Source organism: Oncorhynchus keta, unplaced genomic scaffold (genome assembly GCF_023373465.1).
Source record: "Oncorhynchus keta strain PuntledgeMale-10-30-2019 unplaced genomic scaffold, Oket_V2 Un_contig_24729_pilon_pilon, whole genome shotgun sequence".
Lineage (NCBI taxonomy): Eukaryota > Metazoa > Chordata > Actinopteri > Salmoniformes > Salmonidae > Oncorhynchus > Oncorhynchus keta.
In genome coordinates this window covers 1-23,568 of record NW_026284073.1, presented here as the reverse complement: position 1 = coordinate 23,568, position 23,568 = coordinate 1, and the positions used below count along the sequence as shown (strand labels likewise).

The 23,568-nt window shown below is 44.3% G+C and overlaps 1 protein-coding gene across 1 annotated transcript; it reads left to right on the top strand.

Annotated features, from left to right (window-relative positions):
• Window positions 1-6,485: 6,485 nt before the first annotated feature.
• Window positions 6,486-23,562, top strand: LOC118377982 (steroid 21-hydroxylase-like). The gene is made up of 10 exons (XM_052505852.1): window positions 6,486-6,648; window positions 10,318-10,509; window positions 10,660-10,749; window positions 13,356-13,510; window positions 14,414-14,509; window positions 16,470-16,580; window positions 16,744-16,830; window positions 16,987-17,082; window positions 17,844-17,957; window positions 22,411-23,562. The coding sequence occupies exons 1-10, from the start codon at window positions 6,516-6,518 to the stop codon at window positions 22,579-22,581; spliced, it is 1,245 nt and encodes a 414-aa protein (XP_052361812.1). The 5' UTR covers window positions 6,486-6,515; the 3' UTR covers window positions 22,582-23,562.
• Window positions 23,563-23,568: the final 6 nt, after the last annotated feature.

Below are 23,568 nucleotides of genomic sequence, written 5' to 3'. Positions count from 1 at the left end.
AGAGTCTGCTGCTGTGAATACCTCTAACCCTTCACCTGAAGAGAGTCTGCTGCTGTGAATACCTCTAACCCTTCACCTGAAGATAGTCTGCTGCTGTGAATACCTCTAACCCTTCACCTGAAGAGAGTCTGCTGCTGTGAATACCTCTAACCCTTCACCTGAAGAGAGTCTGCTGCTGTGAATACCTTTAACCCTTCACCTGAAGAGAGTCTGCTGCTGTGAATACCTCTAACCCTTCACCTGAAGAGAGTCTGCTGCTATGAATACCTCTAACCCTTCACCTGAAGATAGTCTGCTGCTGTGAATACCTCTAACCATTCACCTGAAGAGAGTCTGCTGCTGTGAATACCTCTAACCCTTCACCTGAAGATAGTCTGCTGCTGTGAACCCTTTCACCTGAAGAGAGTCTGCTGCTGTCAATACCTCTAACCCTTCACCTGAAGAGAGTCTGCTGCTGTGAATACCTCTAACCCTTCACCTGAAGAGAGTCTGCTGCTGTGAATACCTCTAACCCTTCACCTGAAGAGAGTCTGCTGCTGTGAATACCTCTAACCCTTCACCTGAAGAGAGTCTGCTGCTGTGAATACCTCTAACCCTTCACCTGAAGAGAGTCTGCTGCTGTGAATACCTCTAACCCTTCACCTGAAGAGAGTCTGCTGCTGTGAATACCTCTAACCCTTCACCTGAAGAGAGTCTGCTGCTGTGAATACCTCTAACCCTTCACCTGAAGAGTCTGCTGCTGTGAATACCTCTAACCCTTCACCTGAAGAGAGTCTGCTGCTGTGAATACCTCTGCTGCTGTGAATACCTCTAACCCTTCACCTGAAGAGAGTCTGCTGCTGTCAATACCTCTAACCCTTCACCTGAAGAGAGTCTGCTGCTGTGAATACCTCTAACCCTTCACCTGAAGAGAGTCTGCTGCTGTGAATACCTCTAACCCTTCACCTGAAGAGAGTCTGCTGCTGTGAATACCTCTAACCCTTCACCTGAAGATAGTCTGCTGCTGTGAATACCTCTAACCCTTCACCTGAAGAGAGTCTGCTGCTGTGAATACCTCTAACCCTTCACCTGAAGAGAGTCTGCTGCTGTCAATACCTCTAACCCTTCACCTGAAGAGAGTCTGCTGCTGTGAATACCTCTAACCCTTCACCTGAAGAGAGTCTGCTGCTGTGAATACCTCTAACCCTTCACCTGAAGAGAGTCTGCTGCTGTGAATACCTCTAACCCTTCACCTGAAGATAGTCTGCTGCTGTGAATACCTCTAACCCTTCACCTGAAGAGAGTCTGCTGCTGTGAATACCTCTAACCCTTCACCTGAAGAGAGTCTGCTGCTGTGAATACCTCTAACCCTTCACCTGAAGATAGTCTGCTGCTGTGAATACCTCTAACCCTTCACCTGAAGAGAGTCTGCTGCTGTGAATACCTCTAACCCTTCACCTGAAGAGAGTCTGCTGCTGTGAATACCTCTAACCCTTCACCTGAGAATTCCACCCTGGATGCAGACTTATGGGATCGTCTAAAAGCTATCTGTGAATCTGAGGAACAATTCTTATCTCCAGATCAACAACCTCACTCAGTCAGACTCTGGGCATTACAAGGTGTGCTGGACAAATGGCACAGGGTCCAAACAGAAGAACATAGACCTCACCGTTTGCAGAACTACAGGCAAGAAGCCAGTTGTAACATTTATCTAGTTAGGAGAGACAGTAGACCTGTTGTGTGGGAAGGCAAGGGGTGGTGACAATGTGACTGCCCGGTGGTTATATTTGAACATTTGGGACATCATTAGTTCCCTAGCACCTTTCTTGGAGGACGAAATGGGATGGCAAATGGTTGAGAACAGCTCCACTCTACGTATCACCAACTTCACCACTGAGGACAAGATATCTTTTGTTTTAATGGTACTGGAGCCCCAGCAATGTGTTTACAGGGAGTTGATGGAAGTGAGGCCTGAGGCAATGTATCTCCATTGCTCATTGGGAGAAAATGCAGTGCCTCGCTTTAACACTGACCCCAGTGGAGAAGAGTTGCATACTGGCAGGTTTAGAGTGAAAACACCTCTGAGGATAACCTCAAATGTACATGGTGGATGGTGGATGGTGGATGGTGCATGGTGGATGGTGGATGGTGCATGGTGGATGGTGGATGGTGGATGGTGGATGGTGGATGGTGGATGGTGGATGGTGCATGGTGGATGGTGGATGGTGGATGGTGCATGGTGGATGGTGGATGGTGGATGGTGCATGGTGGATGGTGCATGGTGGATGGTGGATGGTGGATGGTGCATGGTGGATGGTGGATGGTGGATGGTGGATGGTGGATGGTGGATGGTGGATGGTGCATGGTGGATGGTGGATGGTGCATGGTGGATGGTGCATGGTGGATGGTGCATGGTGGATGGTGCATGGTGGATGGTGGATGGTGGATGGTGGATGGTGCATGGTGGATGGTGGATGGTGGATGGTGGATGGTGCATGGTGGATGGTGCATGGTGGATGGTGCATGGTGGATGGTGGATGGTGGATGGTGGATGGTGGATGGTGGATGGTGGATGGTGGATGGTGGATGGTGGATGGTGGATGGTGCATGGTGGATGGTGGATGGTGCATGGTGCATGGTGGATGGTGGATGGTGGATGGTGGATGGTGGATGGTGGATGGAAGAGTGTCAGGGAATTACACCCTGGTCATCCCATCACTGATGCTGAACCACACAGGCTTCTGTATATGTTTTAGCGGTTTCAGGATTCTTCAATGCTGTGACCTGCTGGTGTGCTGCAAGTCCGAGTCTCCTCAGAGGGAAGGGAAGCTGCTCTCAGCTGTAACGCTGATCTCACTCAGCCTGCTGAGGTTGTATGGTACAGACAGAGCGATCTGGTGGACGATGTCATCATGGACACACAAAACACACTGTATGTCTGCCAACGCAGAAATTATTTGAGGATATGGAGGGCCGAATGAATGCGTCTAGTCCTCACTCCTCTTTGGTGCTCTCTAACGTCTCACTGGAGGACCGTGGGAAGTACTAGTGTGCTGTCATCTATGAAGACGCGTGTGTCAGTGACTAAGACCCATCTGATTTACGTTGAGAGAGATCCCCTTGTTGTCGATTCCACTTACTATGCAGTGTTCTCGTCATTGCTGGGCTGTGTTCTGCTGGGGATGGCCTGCACTGTGATCACTGTGAACATGGAGACCACGAGAAGAGACTGTGCGTCTCTACAGACTGAGGACTGCAGCCCAGACGCAGGGACAACAGAGCAATGGAGAGGAAGAGGAGAGGGAGGAGAGAGAGAGGAAAGGGGGGGAGAGGGAAGAGAGAGGGGAAAGGATAGAATAGAGAGTGAAGGAAGTGAGTTATAAGCGAAGAGAGAGGGGAGAGGGGAGGAAGAGAGAGAGGAGAAAGAGAGAGGGGAGGAAGAGAGAGGGGAGAAAGAGAGAGGGGAGGAAGAGAGGGGGGAGAAAGAGAGAGGGGAGGAAGAGAGGGGAACGAAGAGAGAGGGAAGGAAGAGAGAGAGGAGCAAGAGAGAGAGGAGAAAGAGAGAGGGGAGGAAGAGAGAGGGTAGGAAGAGAGAGGGGAGGAAGAGAGAGAGGAAAAAGAGAGAGGGGAGGAAGAGAGAGGGGAGAAAGAGAGAGGGGAGGAAGAGAGAGAGGAACGAAGAGAGAGGGTAGGAAGAGAGAGGGAAGGAAGGAAGAGAGACGGAAGGAAGAGAGAGGGGAGGATGAGAGAGGGGAGCAAGAGAGAGGGGAGGAAGAGAGAGGGGAGAGTGAAGAGAGAGGGAAGGAAGAGAGAGGGGAGAAAGAGAGAGGAGAGAAAGAGAGAGGAGAGAAAGAGATAGGAGGAAGAGAGAGGTGAGGAAGAGAGAGGACAGAAAGAGATATAGGAGGAAGAGAGGGGTGGGGAAGAGAGAGGGGAGGAAGAGAGAGGGGAGGAAGAGAGAGGGGAGCAAAGAGAGAGGGGATGAAGAGAGAGGGGAGCAAAGAGAGAGGGGATGAAGAGAGAGGGGAGCAAAGAGAGAGGGGATGAAGAGAGAGGAGAGAAAGAGAGAGGAGAGAAATAGATATAGGAGGAAGAGAGAGGTGAGGAAGAGAGAGAGGAGGAAGTGAGAGGAGAGAAAGACAGATAGGAGGAAGAGAGAGGAGGGAAGAGAGAGGGGAGGGAAGAGAGAGGACAGGATCAAGTTATGAGAGGGGGCAGGGAAGAGAGAGGACAGGATAGAGTTATGAGAGGGGGCAGGGAAGAGAGAGGACAGGATAGAGTTATGAGAGAGGGGAGGGAAGAGAGAAGATTGTGCAGATCATTCTCAAAACTCAGCTGAAAACATTTATTTTTCAAATTGCCTTGAATGATTCCTATTAATATTTTTCGATGTGATACTTTGGTCCCATCTTTTGACTTACTTCTATGTGAACTCATGCTGTATAGGTCCCACCTCTGTTCTTATCTGAGTCTCTCCAGCAAAGTAAACATCATCCTCTTTAAAATCACATGTCCTTCATAAAGACCCTGCCGTGGTGCAACCTAACCTCGACTGACCAAAGGACTTCAATCATCCTCTTTAAAATCACATGTCCTTCAGAAAGATCCTACCGTGGTGCAACCTAACCTGGGCTGACCAAAGGACTTCATAAAGACCCTGCCGTGGTGCAACCTAACCTGGGCTGACCAAAGGACTTCATAAAGACCCTGCCGTGGTGCAACCTAATCTGGGCTGACCAAAGGACTACAGAAAGACCCTGCCGTGGTGCAACCTAACCTGGGCTGACCAAAGGACTTCATAAAGACCCTGCCGTGGTGCAACCTAACCTGGGCTGACCAAAGGACTACAGAAAGACCCTGCCGTGGTGCAACCTAACCTGGGCTGACCAAAGGACTACAGAAAGACCCTGCCGTGGTGCAACCTAACATGGGATGATCAAAGGACTTCAGAAAGACCCTGCCGTGGTGCAACCTAACCTGGGCTGACCAAAGGACTTCAGAAAGACCCTGACGTGGTGCAACCTAACCTGGGCTGACCAAAGGACTACAGAAAGACCCTGCCGTGGTGCAACCTAACCTGGGCTGATCAAAGGACTTCAGAAAGACCCTGCCGTGGTGCAACCTAACCTGGGCTGACCAAAGGACTTCAGAAAGACCCTAACGTGGTGCAACCTAACCTGGGCTGATCAAAGGACTTCAGAAAGACCCTGCCGTGGTGCAACCTAACCTGGGCTGATCAAAGGACTTCAGAAAGACCCTGCCGTGGTGCAACCTAACCTGGGCTGATCAAAGGACTACAGAAAGACCCTGCCGTGGTGCAACCTAACCTGGGCTGACCAAAGGACTACAGAAAGACCCTGCCGTGGTGCAACCTAACCTGGGCTGATCAAAGGACTACAGAAAGACCCTGACGTGGTGCAACCTAACCTGGGCTGATCAAAGGACTTCAGAAAGACCCTGCCGTGGTGCAACCTAACCTGGGCTGATCAAAGGACTACAGAAAGACCCTGACGTGGTGCAACCTAACCTGGGCTGATCAAAGGACTTCAGAAAGACCCTGCCGTGGTGCAACCTAACCTGGGCTGACCAAAGGACTACAGAAAGACCCTGCCGTGGTACAACCTAACCTGGGCTGATCAAAGGACTCCAGAAAGACCCTGCCGTGGTGCAACCTAACCTGGGCTGACCAAAGGACTACAGAAAGACCCTGCCATGGTGCAACCTAACCTGGGCTGATCAAAGGACTTCAGAAAGACCCTGCCACGGTGCAACCTAACCTGGGCTGACCAAAGGACTACAGAAAGACCCTGCCACGGTGCAACCTAACCTGGGCTGACCAAAGGACTACAGAAAGATCCTGCCGTGGTGCAACCTTTACTTGGGCTGACCAAAGGACTTCATAAAGACCCTGCCATGGTGCAACCTAACCTGGGCTGACCAAAGGACTTCAGAAAGACCCTGCCGTGGTGCAACCTAACCTTGACTGACCAAAGGACTACAGAAAGACCCTGCCGTGGTGCAACCTAACCTCGACTGACCAAAGGACTACAGAAAGACCCTGCCGTGGTGCAACCTAACCTCGACTGACCAAAGGACTACAGAAAGACCCTGCCGTGGTGCAACCTAACCTCGACTGACCAAAGGACTACAGAAAGACCCTGCCGTGGTGCAACCTAACCTGGGCTGACCAAAGGACTTCAATCATCCTCCAACTGGGAGCCATATTTCCACCTAGTTGCACCATGAGAACAAGACAAAGACCTTCAGTGCTTTGGTGTGTCAGGTCAACATGTTACTGAGATATCCAAGGATATCGGTCGTGGTCATACAATTTCTCAGCTGTTGTTTTTTTCCACCATATAAATACATTGAAATAATAGTTGGTTATCCAGAAGGTCAAGACAATATTTACCCATCCTTGAGCAGGACCATGTTAACACTGAAATGACTCTGTCAGGAGTCCTGTATAAAAGGGAAGACCAGAGTGAAAGGTGATTTTTGGGAGGACAGGGAGAGTAAGACTTAAAGCCTGCATAATGACAGCATATGTGTCAGTGGTGATTGTGGGTGCTGTGGTCATGCTTACACTGTTATGGATCCTGCTCATCTGCCTCCCTGGAAAAGGAGACAAAGTTACACAGGGAGAACCCAATGGATATCGGTCAGCAGGTACTCAATACAATGCTCTTTCTTCCTGTATGTACTGTACAGTCTATGTCCTACAGGTAATCAATACAATGCTCTTTCTTCCTGTATGTACTGTACAGTCTATGTCCTACAGGTAATCAATACAATGCTCTTTCTTCCTGTATGTACTGTACAGTCTATGTCCTACAGGTAATCAATACAATGCTCTTTCTTCCTGTATGTACTGTACAGTCTATGTCCTACAGGTAATCAATACAATGCTCTTTCTTCCTGTATGTACTGTACAGTCTATGTCCTACAGGTAATCAATACAATGCTCTTTCTTCCTGTATGTACTGTACAGGCTATGTCCTACAGGTAATCAATACAATGCTCTTTCTTCCTGTATGTACTGTACAGTCTATGTCCTACAGGTAATCAATACAATGCTCTTTCTTCCTGTATGTACTGTACAGTCTATGTCCTCCAGGTAATCAATACAATACTCTTTCTTCCTGTATGTACTGTACAGTCTATGTCCTACAGGTAATCAATACAATACTCTTTCTTCCTGTATGTACTGTACAGTCTATGTCCTACAGGTAATCAATACAATGCTCTTTCTTCCTGTATGTAATGTACAGTCTATGTCCTACAGGTAATCAATACAATGCTCTTTCTTCCTGTATGTACTGTACAGTCTATGTCCTACAGGTAATGTACAGTCTATGTCCTACAGGTAATCAATACAATGATCTTTCTTCCTGTATGTACTGTACAGTCTATGTCCTACAGGTAATCAATACAATGCTCTTTCTTCCTGTATGTAATGTACAGTCTATGTCCTACAGGTAATCAATACAATGCTCTTTCTTCCTGTATGTACTGTACAGTCTATGTCCTACAGGTAATGTACAGTCTATGTCCTACAGGTAATCAATACAATGATCTTTCTTCCTGTATGTACTGTACAGTCTATGTCCTACAGGTAATCAATACAATGCTCTTTCTTCTTGTATGTACTGTACGTACTATGTCCTACAGGTAATCAATACAATGCTCTTTCTTCCTGTATGTACTGTGCAGTCTATGTCCTACAGGTAATCAATACAATGCTCTTTCTTCTTGTATGTACTGTACGTACTATGTCCTACAGGTAATCAATACAATGCTCTTTCTTCCTGTATGTACTGTGCAGTCTATGTCCTACAGGTAATCAATACAATGCTCTTTCTTCCTGTATGTACTGTACAGTCTATGTCCTACAGGTAATCAATACAATGCTCTTTCTTCCTGTATGTACTGTACAGTCTATGTCCTACAGGTAATCAATACAATACTCTTTATTCCTGTATGTACTGTACAGTCTATGTCCTCCAGGTAATCAATACAATACTCTTTCTTCCTGTATGTACTGTACAGTCTATGTCCTACAGGTAATCAATACAATACTATTTCTTCCTGTATGTACTGTACAGTCTATGTCCTACAGGTAATCAATACAATGCTCTTTCTTCCTGTATGTACTGTACAGTCTATGTCCTCCAGGTAATCAATACAATACTCTTTCTTCCTGTATGTACTGTACAGTCTATGTCCTACAGGTAATCAATACAATACTCTTTCTTCCTGTATGTACTGTACAGTCTATGTCCTACAGGTAATCAATACAATGCTCTTTCTTCCTGTATGTAATGTACAGTCTATGTCCTACAGGTAATCAATACAATGCTCTTTCTTCCTGTATGTACTGTACAGTCTATGTCCTACAGGTAATGTACAGTCTATGTCCTACAGGTAATCAATACAATGCTCTTTCTTCCTGTATGTACTGTACAGTCTATGTCCTACAGGTAATCAATACAATGCTCTTTCTTCCTGTATGTACTGTACAGTCTATGTCCTACAGGTAATCAATACAATGCTCTTTCTTCCTGTATGTACTGTACAGTCTATGTCCTACAGGTAATCAATACAATACTCTTTCTTCCTGTATGTACTGTACAGTCTATGTCCTACAGGTAATCAATACAATGCTCTTTCTTCCTGTATGTACTGTACAGTCTATGTCCTCCAGGTAATCAATACAATACTCTTTCTTCCTGTATGTACTGTACAGTCTATGTCCTACAGGTAATCAATACAATACTCTTTCTTCCTGTATGTACTGTACAGTCTATGTCCTACAGGTAATCAATACAATGCTCTTTCTTCCTGTATGTAATGTACAGTCTATGTCCTACAGGTAATCAATACAATGCTCTTTCTTCCTGTATGTACTGTACAGTCTATGTCCTACAGGTAATGTACAGTCTATGTCCTACAGGTAATCAATACAATGCTCTTTCTTCCTGTATGTACTGTACAGTCTATGTCCTACAGGTAATCAATACAATGCTCTTTCTTCCTGTATGTACTGTACAGTCTATGTCCTACAGGTAATCAATACAATGCTCTTTCTTCCTGTATGTACTGTGCAGTCTATGTCCTACAGGTAATCAATACAATGCTCTTTCTTCCTGTATGTACTGTACAGTCTATGTCCTACAGGTAATCAATACAATGCTCTTTCTTCCTGTATGTACTGTACAGTCTATGTCCTACAGGTAATCAATACAATACTCTTTCTTCCTGTATGTACTGTACAGTCTATGTCCTACAGGTAATCAATACAATACTCTTTCTTCCTGTATGTACTGTGCAGTCTATGTCCTACAGGTAATCAATACAATACTCTTTCTTCCTGTATGTACTGTACAGTCTATATCCTCCAGGTAATCAATACAATACTCTTTCTTCCTGTATGTACTGTACAGTCTATGTCCTCCAGGTAATCAATACAATACTCTTTCTTCCTGTATGTACTGTACAGTCTATGTCCTACAGGTAATCAATACAATACTCTTTCTTCCTGTATGTACTGTACAGTCTATGTCCTACAGGTAATCAATACAATACTCTTTCTTCCTGTATGTACTGTACAGTCTATGTCCTACAGGTAATCAATACAATACTCTTTCTTCCTGTATGTACTGTACAGTCTATGTCCTACAGGTAATCAATACAATGCTCTTACTTCCTGTATGTACTGTACAGTCTGTATGTACTGTACATGTCCTACAGGTAAAGGGCCAATTAGCTGTAGAAACACAGACAAAGTGTTTGGTTTAAAAGCTGAGAGATGTGGCTGGAGAAATGTCATCTCTCTCAAATTCATAGACAGAGCTATCAATGATATCAACATGATAGTTGTAACCATGTTTTGACGCTCTACAGTGTTTGTTGACATTCACTTTGTTTACAAACATCGGAGTAAAACAATCTAATATTTTGGGTTCTGATGTGGAACGACAGTGGAACTAAGCTCATTAAGGCATTTCTAAGTTGTATTCTATAAGAATCAATGGGTACATATCCTTAATATCATACATTGATGGATGTAGCAACTGCTGATTGGCCCTTCAAGGGTCCAGGACAATCAATGAGTCTGTTCAACAATCTATTTTAGCTGCTTAACCTGGAACTCAGTTTATCATTAGATTATATATAGGCTATGAATAGGCCTTATGTAAACCTCAATGTAAATGGTAGTAGGACAAGTCACGTGGCTTCGCTTGATTAGCAATGGTCAACAGTAACATTATGAAGAGAATGACAACCAACTTTCCCTTTGTGTTCCTGTATGTATGTTATCCACCTCCTCCATCCCAGCTGTTGGGTCTAGACTTCTGCACTCTTTCTATCAGTTCTTTCCCCGTTCTCTCTCTCCCTCTCTCCCTGGCCCTCTCTCTCTCCCTCTGCTGGGCAACATGCTGGAGCTGGCACACGACCACCTGCCCAGTCACCTGACCTCCCTGGCACGTCGCTATGGCAACATCTACCGCCTCAAGTGTGGCAACACAAGTAATGAAGTCACTTCCAACGAAGTGACTCAAGTTAACTCTGTTTCAAGACAGTTAGAATAGTTGTTTATACATGTAATATCCTCAGTATGTGAATGTTTTCAGTATTACAGAACTTTTGTCTTGACTCTGTATGTTGTGTTTGCTGCAGCCATGGTGGTATTAAACAGTGGTGACATCATCAGAGAAGCCTTGGTGAAGAAATGGTCGGACTTTGCTGGGAGACCACATTCTTACACCGGTGAAGAACACGTTACTAGAACCACCCAAGTTTTCCCAGCAACCATCACTCACTTCTGTTACTCTGAGAACATGTTACTAGAACATGTTACTAGAACCACCCAAATTTTCCAGCAACCATCACTCACTTCTGTTACTCTGAGAACATGTTACTAGAACCCAGCCCAGCACCATCACTCACTTCTGTTACTCTGAGAACATGTTACTAGAACCACCCAAGTTTTCCCAGCAACCATCACTCACTTCTGTTACTCTGAGAACATTTACTAGAACCCAGCAACCATCACTCACTTCTGTTACTCTGAGAACATGTTACTAGAACCACCCAAGTTTTCCCAGCAACCATCACTCACTTCTGTTACTCTGAGAACATGTTACTAGAACCACCTAAGTTTTCCCAGCAACCATCACTCACTTCTGTTACTCTGAGAACATGTTACTAGAACCACCCAAGTTTTCCCAGCAACCATCACTCACTTCTGTTACTCTGAGAACATGTTACTAGAACCACCCGAGTTTTCCCAGCAACCATCACTCACTTCTGTTACTCTGAGAACACTTTACTAGAACCCCCAAGTTTTCCCAGCAACCATCACTCACTTCTGTTACTCTGAGAACTGAACCCCCGAACAGCAACCATCACTCACTTCTGTTACTAGAACACACCCCCCGAGTTTTCACAGCAACCATCACTCACTTTGTTACTCTGAGAACATGTTACTAGAACCACCCAAGTTTTTCACAGCAACCATCACTCACTTCTGTTACTCTGAGAACACTTTACTAGAACCACCCAAGTTTTCACAGCAACCATCACTCACTTCTGTTACTCTGAGAACACTTTACTAGAACCCCCGAGTTTTCACAGCAACCATCACTCACTTCTGTTACTCTGAGAACACTTTACTAGAACCCCCAGTTTTCACAGCAACCATCACTCACTTCTGTTACTCTGAGAACACTTTACTAGAACCCCCAGCAACCATCACTCACTTCTGTTACTCTGAGAACAACTAGAACCACCTCACAGCAACCATCACTCACTTCTGTTACTCTGAGAACACTTTACTAGAACCCCTTTTTCACAACCATCACTCACTTCTGTTACTCTGAGAACACTTTACTAGAACCCCCTTCTGTTTTCACAGCAACCATCACTCACTTCTGTTACTCTGAGAACACTTTACTAGAACCCCCCGAGTTTTCCCAGCAACCATCACTCACTTCTGTTACTCTGAGAACACTTTACTAGAACCCCCGAGTTTTCACAGCAACCATCACTCACTTCTGTTACTCTGAGAACACTTTACTAGAACCCCCCGAGTTTTCACAGCAACCATCACTCACTTCTGTTACTCTGAGAACACTTTACTAGAACCACCTGAGTTTTCACAGCAACCATCACTCACTTCTGTTACTCTGAGAACATGTTACTAGAACCCCCGAGTTTTCACAGCAACCATCACTCACTTCTGTTACTCTGAGAACATGTTACTAGAACCACCCCTGAGTTTTCACAGCAACCATCACTCACTTCTGTTACTCTGAGAACACAACAGTTTTCACAGCTTTTCTGTTCTCTGATATGAACCCCCTGAGTTTTCACAGCAACCATCACTCACTTCTGTTACTCTGAGAACACTTTACTAGAACCCCTGAGTTTTCACAGCAACCATCACTCACTTCTGTTACTCTGAGAACATGTTACTTTTTTCACAGCAACCATCACTCACTTCTGTTACTCTGAGAACATCTAGAACCCCCTGAGTTTTCCCAGCAACCATCACTCACTTCTGTTACTCTGAGAACATTTACTAGAACTCTTTTCCAGCAACCATCACTCACTTCTGTTACTCTGAGAACATTTACCCACCTTTTCCATCTCTCCTCTGACCTACCTCCACCTCTCTCCTTATCTCATCTCCACCTCCCTCCATCTCTCCTCTACATGTTACTAGAACCATCCCAACCATCACTCACTTCTCTCTCTGTTACCCCACCTGATTTTCCCAACCATCCTCACTTCTCTCCATGTTACTACCTACCTCACTCACTTCTGTTACCTGACCTTTTCACCTACCTACCTGAGAACCTACCTACCTACCTACCTGACCTAGAACCACCTGAGTTTTCTCTCACTTATCTCATCTTTTGATTCTCCCTCCATCTCTCCCTACCTACCTACCTCTCTCTCCTTCTCTCTCTCTACCCCTCCCTCCCTCCATCTCTCCCTATCTCATATCCTCCCTCCTCATCCTTATCTCATCTCTCCCTACCTACCTACCTACCTCCCTACCTACCTCCTCCTACCTCTCTCTTCTCTCCCTCCACCCCTACCTCCCTCTCTCCTTCTCTCTCCTTCTCTCTCTCTACCCCCTCCCCTCTCTCCCCCTCTCTCCTTCTCTCTCTACCCCCCTCCCTCCCTCCATCACCCCCTCCCTACCTACCTCCCTCTCTCCTTCTCACTCTCTACCCCCTCCCTCCCTCCATCTCTCCCTACCTACCTCCCTCTCTCCTTATCTCATCGCTCCCTCCATCTCTCCCTACCTACCTCCCTCTCTCCTTCTCTCTCTCTACCCCCTCCCTCCCTCCCTACCGGTCTCTCAGGAGACGTGGTGTCAGGGGGAGGCCGCTCCATCTCTCTGGGGGACTACAGTGAGGAGTGGAGGGCCCATCGCCGTCTTGCCCATAATGCACTGCAACGCTGCTCCCAGCAGTCGCTCCACGGGGTCATCCAGAAACAGGCCCTCCACCTGAGACAAGTAAAGATGAAACACATGACAGTTCTAAACCTGTTTTTGCTTTGTCATTATGGGGTAGCGTGTGTAGATTGATAAAATGTGTATTTATTTAGATTAAGGCTGTAACGTAACAACATTGGGGAAAGAGAAAGGGTCTGAATACTTTCAGAATGACCTGCATATGTACAAATTCATTGTTTTACACAATATTTGAACACATTTGATCAAAGGAAAGATTCCCTGACCAAGATGGATGAATGTTTGTCATGTTGCTAGGATCCTAATCTGGGTTAAACCAGAACTAAAATATTTTGTCATTTGTTCAGATGCTTGATTAGGTTCTGTGGGTAAGCCTGTTAGAAATAAAGATTTTGGGTTTGTGAAGTATCCACCCTCACAAAAAGAATCTCTCAGCTTCAGTATTCTAGAGTTCTATGTGTAATTATATGGTTGTATGCTCCTGTATAGTTTATTGCAATGTCTACTCCACGAAGACCTTCGACCTTTCTGGGGGTCAAAACATTGTAATGAACTATAATGGAGCATACACCAATGTGCAGGTATTTGGAACCCTTGCACAGAACACAGAACACTTTCTCTACCAAGGGAGGGAACAGCAGCATGGAACAAATACACTGTGTTCTGAGAAGGAATGTAAACCAGCATGTACAAGTACACTGACTGACTCAACTGGAGATTACACAATGCAACACAACCTCAGCAACATGCCAACCACAACTTCATGATGTATCACTTGTTGTACTTCTTGTTTGTGGCCTTGTGTAATGATGGTGTAGTGGTTTCAAATTGGAAAAGTTGAAGTTACAAGTCAGCGGGGTAACTCCTCTTCTTAAGTTGAGCCAATCGATATTTAGTTTACAGTGAGGGAGTTTATATCTGAATATGTAACCTGTGATCCATCAGGTGCTGCTGGACTATAACGGCAGAGCTGCGGATCTCTCTGAGGATTTCACTGTAGCAGCCAGTAACATCATCACCACACTGGCCTTTGGGAAAGAGGTGAGGATCACACCTGGGTTCAAATAGTAATTGTTGTCTGCGCTTGATTGAGCTTGCCTGGCACAACGGAATCAATGGAACCGTCCCAAAAAAAGAAACCACACCCATTTGATCCGGCTGCTCCAGGCAGGCTCAATCAAGTATCTGGAAGAAACCACACCCATTTGATCCGGCTGCTCCAGGCAGGCTCAATCAAGTATCTGGAAGAAACCACACCCATTTGATCCGGCTGTTGCAGGCAGGCTCAATCAAGTATCTGGAAGAAACCACACCCATTTGATCCGGCTGCTCCAGGCAGGCTCAATCAAGTATCTGGAAGAAACCACACCCATTTGATCCGGCTGCTCCAGGCAGGCTCAATCAAGTATCTGGAAGAAACCACACCCATTTGATCCGGCTGCTCCAGGCAGGCTCAATCAAGTATCTGGAAGAAACCACACCCATTTGATCCGGCTGCTCCAGGCAGGCTCAATCAAGTATCTGGAAGAAACCACACCCATTTGATCCGGCTGCTCCAGGCAGGCTCAATCAAGTATCTGGAAGAAACCACACCCATTTGATCCGGCTGCTCCAGGCAGGCTCAATCAAGTATCTGGAAGAAACCACACCCATTTGATCCGGCTGCTCCAGGCAGGCTCAATCAAGTATCTGGAAGAAACCACACCCATTTGATCCGGCTGCTCCAGGCAGGCTCAATCAAGTATCTGGAAGAAACCACACCCATTTGATCCGGCTGCTCCAGGCAGGCTCAATCAAGTATCTGGAAGAAACCACACCCATTTGATCCGGCTGCTCCAGGCAGGCTCAATCAAGTATCTGGAAGAAACCACACCCATTTGATCCGGCTGTTGCAGGCAGGCTCAATCAAGTATCTGGAAGAAACCACACCCATTTGATCCGGCTGTTGCAGGCAGGCTCAATCAAGTATCTGGAAGAAACCACACCCATTTGATCCGGCTGTTGCAGGCAGGCTCAATCAAGTATCTGGAAGAAACCACACCCATTTGATCCGGCTGTTGCAGGCAGGCTCAATCAAGTATCTGGAAGAAACCACACCCATTTGATCCGGCTGCTGCAGGCAGGCTCAATCAAGTATCTGGAAGAAACCACACCCATTTGATCCGGCTGCTGCAGGCAGGCTCAATCAAGTATCTGGAAGAAACCCACACTATTTGAAGCCAGCTATCTGTCAGTTCTTTGAGTCTGTGCAGTGTATACACCAGGAGTGGCACCCTATTCCCTATATAGTGCACTACTTGGGCTTTGGTGAAAATCTAGTGCACTATATAGGGAATAGGGTGTTATTTGGGACATAACCCAGAATTAGAATGAAGAGAGACATCAGGTTTGGCCAAGGGATAACCATGACGGAAATATAGTCATGTATTTTATTAACCACTACGTGGGTAAGCTATCTAAAAGCAGAGACACGATAAGCAGTTATATATCACAGTTGGAAAATTGAACCAGGCTGCATCAAACTGCATTTGTCACATGTGCCGAATACAGCAGGTGTAGACTTTACAGTGACTTTACAGTGAAATGCTTACTTACAAGCCCTTAACCCTTAATGCAGTTTTAAGATAAATACCCAAATAAATAAATAATGAAAGTAACAAATCAGTAAAATAGCAATAGCGAGGCCATATACAGGGGGTACCGGTACAGAGTCAATGTGTGGGAGAACCAGTTAGTCCAGGTAATTGAGGTAATATGTACATAGAGGTAGAGTACGTAGAGTTATTAAAGTGACTATGCATAGATAATAACAGAGATTAGCAGCAGTGTAAAAGAGCAATGCAAATAGTCTGGGTAGCCAATTGATTATAATATATGCCATTTGGCAGACGCTTTTAGATGTTCAGGAGTCTTATGGCTTGGGGGTAAAAGCTGTTGAGAAGTATATATTGATTAATTTGTCTGTGTTTGTGACCTTTGTCTATTTGTCTGTGTCTTTTAGTATGAGAAGAGTTCTGCAGAGCTGCAGAGACTGCATGGCTGTCTTAATGAGATCGTGTCTCTATGGGGCTCTCCCTGGATCTCTGCTCTGGACTCCTTCCCACTGCTCAGGGTCGGTCAAGTTTATACACTCATACTACACTATCAGACAGGGAAACTGCATGCACAGATAGCTACTCTGATACACAAATTAAAATGACTAAAATGGTGCAAACAAAAGTGGGAATATGTGATTCTATTGTGTAGTTATATTGATCTGTTCCCATTTGTCCAAGAAATTGCCCAATCCGCCGTTCTCCCGTCTTCTGAAAGAGGTGGCCAGGAGAGATGACATCATCAGAACACATCTGGATGAGTACAAGGTTGGTGTGAATACTGTAGCTTCTTTTTCAAACTTATGTTCAAGTAGCCAGCAGCAAACACAAAGACAATCATGTCAAAGTTTTTAAAAAGCATCTGTAATGTAATATGGGTACATTGGTAGCATATGGAAGATATGAAATGTATTGCTGCCACAGATGCAGGCACCGAGCAAAACATCAGAGGAAGACATTGCCATCACAAGCGCTCTCCTCAACGGCCTTGGGAAGCCCCAGGACACAACACAGGGAGTGGTAGGTTCTTATCATGGTTTACAACCTGAACTCAGATGTAGACGTAAGATAGTGAAGTGAATCCGGGACACTACAATTAGTATTATAGGTTACATTTTGTATAGTATGTATTAACTGAAATTCGTACAATATGTTGTGAATTTGCAAAAATTATGATATGTTGCGTATTCTAATTTGTTGTGGCTAACGTTAGCTAGGTGGCTAAGGCTAACGTTAGAAAGGCTAGGGGCTAGGGTTAGGGTTAAGGTTTGGAGTTAGATTAAAGAGTTCAAGTTTTGTTTAGGGAAGCGTTAGCAAACATGCTAAGTAGTTGCAACGCATCTAAAAAGTAGTAAGTAGTTGCACAGTTGCTAATTAGATAAAAGTTATCCGTGACGAGATTCAAACACACAACCCTTGGGTTGCTAGACATTCGCGTTAAGTTACTTCTTATGTAACCACACCAAACGTAACATATCATACTAATTTGGATTTTCCAGATTAACGTTTACTATGTCATGTCTCGTCTATGAGACCAGGCTGTGGTTTATCGTGGTAATCAATCAAAATCACATAGCAAATGCTTACAATATAAGCCTACTAATTGCTATAAATGTGTAATAGTAAGTGTTATATTGCGCATCCGAAATGGCACCCGATTCCCTAGTGCACTACTTTTGACCATGGCCCTGGTTAAAAGCAGTGCACTATATAGAGAATAGAGTGCCATTTGGGTCACACATATGCTCATGGTCTGCAGTAAGGACATGGTCCATTCACAGGTCCTGACAGACACTCACGTCCACATGGCCACTGTGGACCTTCTGATCGGGGGAACAGAGACAACAGCTGCCTGGCTCAGCTGGACTGTGGCCTTTCTACTGCACAGGCCTGAGGTACACTACAAAACTCTATACACTACACTACACCACAGAACACAATACACTACGCAACACTACAGAACTCAATACAATACGCAACATTACAGAACTCAATACAATACGCAACACTACAGAACTCAATGCAATACACTACAGAACTCAATACAATACACTACACTATAGAACTCAATACACTACACTACAGAACACAATACACTACACTACACTACACTACAGAACGCAATACACTACACTACAGAACGCAATACACTACACTACAGAACGCAATACACTACACTACACCACAGAACACAATACACTACGCAACACTACAGAACGCAATACACTACACTACAGAACGCAATACACTACACTACACTACAGAATGCAATACACTACACTACAGAACGCAATACACTACACTACACTACAGAACTCAATACACTACACTACAGAACACAATACACTACACTACACTACAGAACGCAATACACTACACTACAGAACTCAATACACTACACTACAGAACTCAATACACTACACTACAGAACACAATACACTACACTACAGAACACAATACACTACACCACAGAACACAATACACTACACAACACTACAGAACTCAATACACTACACTACAGAACACAATACACTACACTACACTACAGAACGCAATACACTACACTACAGAACACAATACACTACACTACACTACAGAACGCAATACACTACACTACACTACAGAACACAATACACTACACTACAGAACGCAATACACTACACTACAGAACACAATACACTACACTACACTACAGAACGCAATACACTACACCACAGAACACAATACACTACACTACAGAACGCAATACACTACACCACAGAACACAATACACTACACTACAGAACACAATACACTACACTACACAACACAATACACTACACTACAGAACTCAATACACTACACTACAGAACTCAATACACTACACTACAGAACTCAATACACTACACTACAGAACTCAATACACTACACCACAGAACACAATACACTACACTACAGAACACAATACACTACACTACACAACACAATACACCACACTATAGAACTCAATACACTACACTACAGAACTCAATAAACGACACTACAGAACTCAATATACTACACTACACTACACTACAGAACTCAATACACTACACTACAGAACTCAATACACTACACTACAGAACTCAATACACGACACTACAGAACTCAATACACTAACTGCAAAACTCAATACAATAAACGACACTACAGAACTCTATACACTACACTACAGAACTCAATACACTACACTACACTACAGAACTCAATACACTACACTACACTACAGAACTCAATACACTACACTACAGAACTCAATACACTATACTACAGAACTCAATACACTATACTACAGAACTCAATAAACGACACTACAGAACACTATACACTACACTACAGAACTCAATACACTATACTACACTACAGAACTCAATACAATATGCAACACTACAAAACTCAATACACTACACTACACTACAGAACTCTATACACTACACTACATAACTGTATACACTACACAACTCTATACACTACACTACAGAACTCTATACACTACACTACAGAACTCTATACAATACACTACACTACAGAACTCTATAAACTACACTACAGAACTCTATACACTACACTACAGAACTCTATACACTACACTACAGAACTCTATACACTACACTACAGAACTCTATACAATACACTACACTACAGAACTCTATAAACTACACTACAGAACTCTATACACTACACTACAGAACTCTATACACTACACTACAGAACTCTATACACTACACTACAGAATTAGATACACTATACTACATTACACTACAGAACTATATACACTACACTGCACTACACTACATAACTCTATACACTACACTACATATTATATACACTACACATCACTACACTACATAACTCTATACACTACACTGCACTACACTACATAACTCTATAAACTACACATCACTACACATCACTACACATAACTCTATACACTACACTACATATTATATACTACATATTATATACACTACACATCACTACACTACATAACTCTATACACTACACTGCACTACACTACATAACTCTATAAACTACACATCACTACACATCACTACACATAACTCTATACACTACACTACATATTATATACACTACACATCACTACACTACATAACTCTATGCACTACACTACATATTATATACACTACACATCACTATACTACATAACTCTATACACTACACTACATATTATATACACTACACATCACTACACTACATAACTCTATACACTACACTACATATTATATACTACATATTATATACACTACACTGCACTACACTACATAACTCTATACACTACACTACATATTATATACACTACACATCACTACACTACATAACTCTATACACTACACTGCACTACACTACATAACTCTATACACTACACTACATATTATATACACTACACATCACTACACTACATAACTCTACACACTACACTACACTACACTGCTCTATACCACACTATAATACAATGCATTACACTACACTACACTACACTACTCTACACATTATACTACAATACAATACACTACACTACAGAAGTATATACACTACACTACACTGTTCTATACCACACTATAATACAATGCATTACACAACACTACTCTACACACTATACTACAATAACCTACACTACACTACAATACAATACAACACTGGCTTGCTGGGGCTCTCCCGTGCCGTCCCTGGGGGTGCGGTTGATTCACTGTTGTGGTCGGCCTGTCTGGGTTGGCGCCCCCCTTGGGTTGTACCGTCAGATCTTTGTGGGCTATACTCGGCCTTGTCTCAGGATGGTAAGTTGGTGGTTGAAGATATCCCTCTAGTGGTGTGGGGGCTGTGCTTTGGCAAAGTGGGTGGGGTTATATCCTTCCTGTTTGGCCCTGTCCGGGGGTGTCCTCGGATGGGGCCACAGTGTCTCCTGACCCCTCCTGTCTCAGCCTCCAGTATTTATGCTGCAGTAGTTTATGTGTCGGGGGGCTAGGGTCAGTTTGTTATATCTGGAGTACTTCTCCTGTCCTATTCGGTGTCCTGTGTGAATCGAAGTGTGCGTTCTCTAATTCTCTCCTTCTCTCTTTCTTTCTCTCTCTCGGAGGACCTGAGCCCTAGGACCATGCCCCAGGACTACCTGACATGATGACTCCTTGCTGTCCCCAGTCCACCTGGCCATGCTGCTGCTCCAGTTTCAACTGGCCTGGGCCCTAGGACCATGTCCCAGGACTACCTGACATGATGACTCCTTGCTGTCCCCAGTCCACCTGGCCATGCTGCTGCTCCAGTTTCAACTGTTCTGCCTTACTATTATTCAACCATGCTGGTCATTTATGAACATTTGAACATCTTGGCCACGTTCTGTTATAATCTCCACCCGGCACAGCCAGAAGAGGACTGGCCACCCCACATATGCTCTCTCTAATTCTCTCTTTCTTTCTCTCTCTCGGAGGACCTGAGCCCTAGGACCGTGCCCCAGGACTACCTGACATGATGGCTCCTTGCTGTCCCCAGTCCACCTGACTGTGCTGCTGCTCCAGTTTCAACTGTTCTGCCTTATTATTATTCGACCATGCTGGTCATTTATGAACATTTGAACATCTTGGTCATGTTCTGTTATAATCTCTACCCGGCACAGCCAGAAGAGGACTGGCCACCCCACATAGCCCGGTTCCTCTCTAGGTTTCTTCCTAGGTTTTGGCCTTTCTAGGGAGTTTTTTCCTAGCCACAGTGCTTTTACACCTGCATTGTTTGCTGTTTGGGGTTTTAGGCTGGGTTTCTGTACAGCACTTTGAGATATCAGCTGATGTACGAAGGGCTATATAAATAAATTTGATTTGATTTGATTTGAATAGACTGTATTCACCAGTGTCCTCAGACCTTTGATATATGCTTTACATAGTATTCTATAGAGATGGAACTAGACTGAAACCCACAGATGTGTTGTTGGCTTGCATTCCATTATAGACTGTAAGTCAAAACTTACGTTTGAGATCACTTCACATGGTGAGATGCTTCTCTTTCTCTCTCACTCTCTCTCCCTTTATCTCTCCGTCTGTCTCTCTCCCTCCATCTCTCTCTCTCTTTCTCTCTCCCTCCGTCTCTCTTACTCTCTCTCTCCCTCCATCTCTCTCTCTCTTTCTCTCTCCCTCTGTCTCTCTTACTCTCTCTCTCCCTCCATCTCTCTTACTCTCTCTCTCCCTCCATCTCTCTCTCTCTTTCTCTCTCCCTCTGTCTCTCTTACTCTCTCTCTCCCTCCATCTCTCTCTCTCTTTCTCTCTCCCTCCGTCTCTCTTACTCTCTCTCTCCCTCCATCTCTCTCTCTTTCCTCCTCCCTAGGTGCAGTACAGAGTGTATGATGAGTTGTGTTCGGTGCTGGACGGGCGCTACCCTCAGTACAGTGACAGACACAGGCTGCCAGTGCTGTGTGCTGTGATCAGTGAGGTGCTCAGACTCAGACCTGTGGCTCCGCTAGCTGTGCCTCACAGAGCCATCAGAGACAGCAGGTGAATAGAAGCTATACCAGGGGAGGCTGGTGGGAAGAGCTATAGTAGGACTGGCTAAAATGGAATAAAGAGTCAAACATTTCCATTTATTTGATGCATTCCATCAAATCCATTCCAGCCATTACAACGAGCCTGTCCTCCTATACCCCCTCCCACCAGTCTCCTCTGAGATATACTTACTGTAGTACAGTATAGCATTACTGTATACCATTACTGTATATCTCTACTCTATATCATTACTGTATATCTTTACTCTATATCATTACTGTATATCTTTACTGTAATATCATTACTGTATATCATTACTGTATAAGATTACTCTACAGAGCATCTAAATAAATGCACTGTGGGAAAGTACTGTACAGCTATGTGTAACTTTCAGCATCCTAAAGGAGCTTATGTTTTGATGCTGTTACTCTGCTTTGTACAGTACATTTGCCTTGCCAACTTCCCTTCTGTGCCGTTTTTCTACCTAAATGTAATACATCATACAGTACTAATAATGCATGTTTATACACGGAGTATACAAAACATTAAGAACACCTGCTCTTTCCAAATCACAGACTGACCAGGCGAATCCAGGTGAAAGCTATGATCCCTTAATGATGTCACTTGTTAAATCCACTTCAGTCAGTGTAGATGAAGGGGAGGAGTCAGGTTAAAGAATCATTTTTAAGCCTTGAGACAATTGGGACATTGATTGTGTATGTGTACCATTCAGAGGGTGAATGGGCAAGACAAAATATTCCATTGCCTTTAAATGGGGTATGGTAGTAGGTGCCAGGTGCATCAGTTTGTGTCAAGAACTGCAACGCTGCTGGGTTTTTCACTCTCAACAATTTCCTGTGTGTATCAAGAATCGTCCACCACTCAAAGGACATCGAGCCAACTAGACACAACTGTGGGAAACATTGGAGTCAACATAGGCCAGCATCCCTGTGGAACGCTTTCGACACCTTGTAGTCCATGTCCCAATGAATTGAGGCTGTTT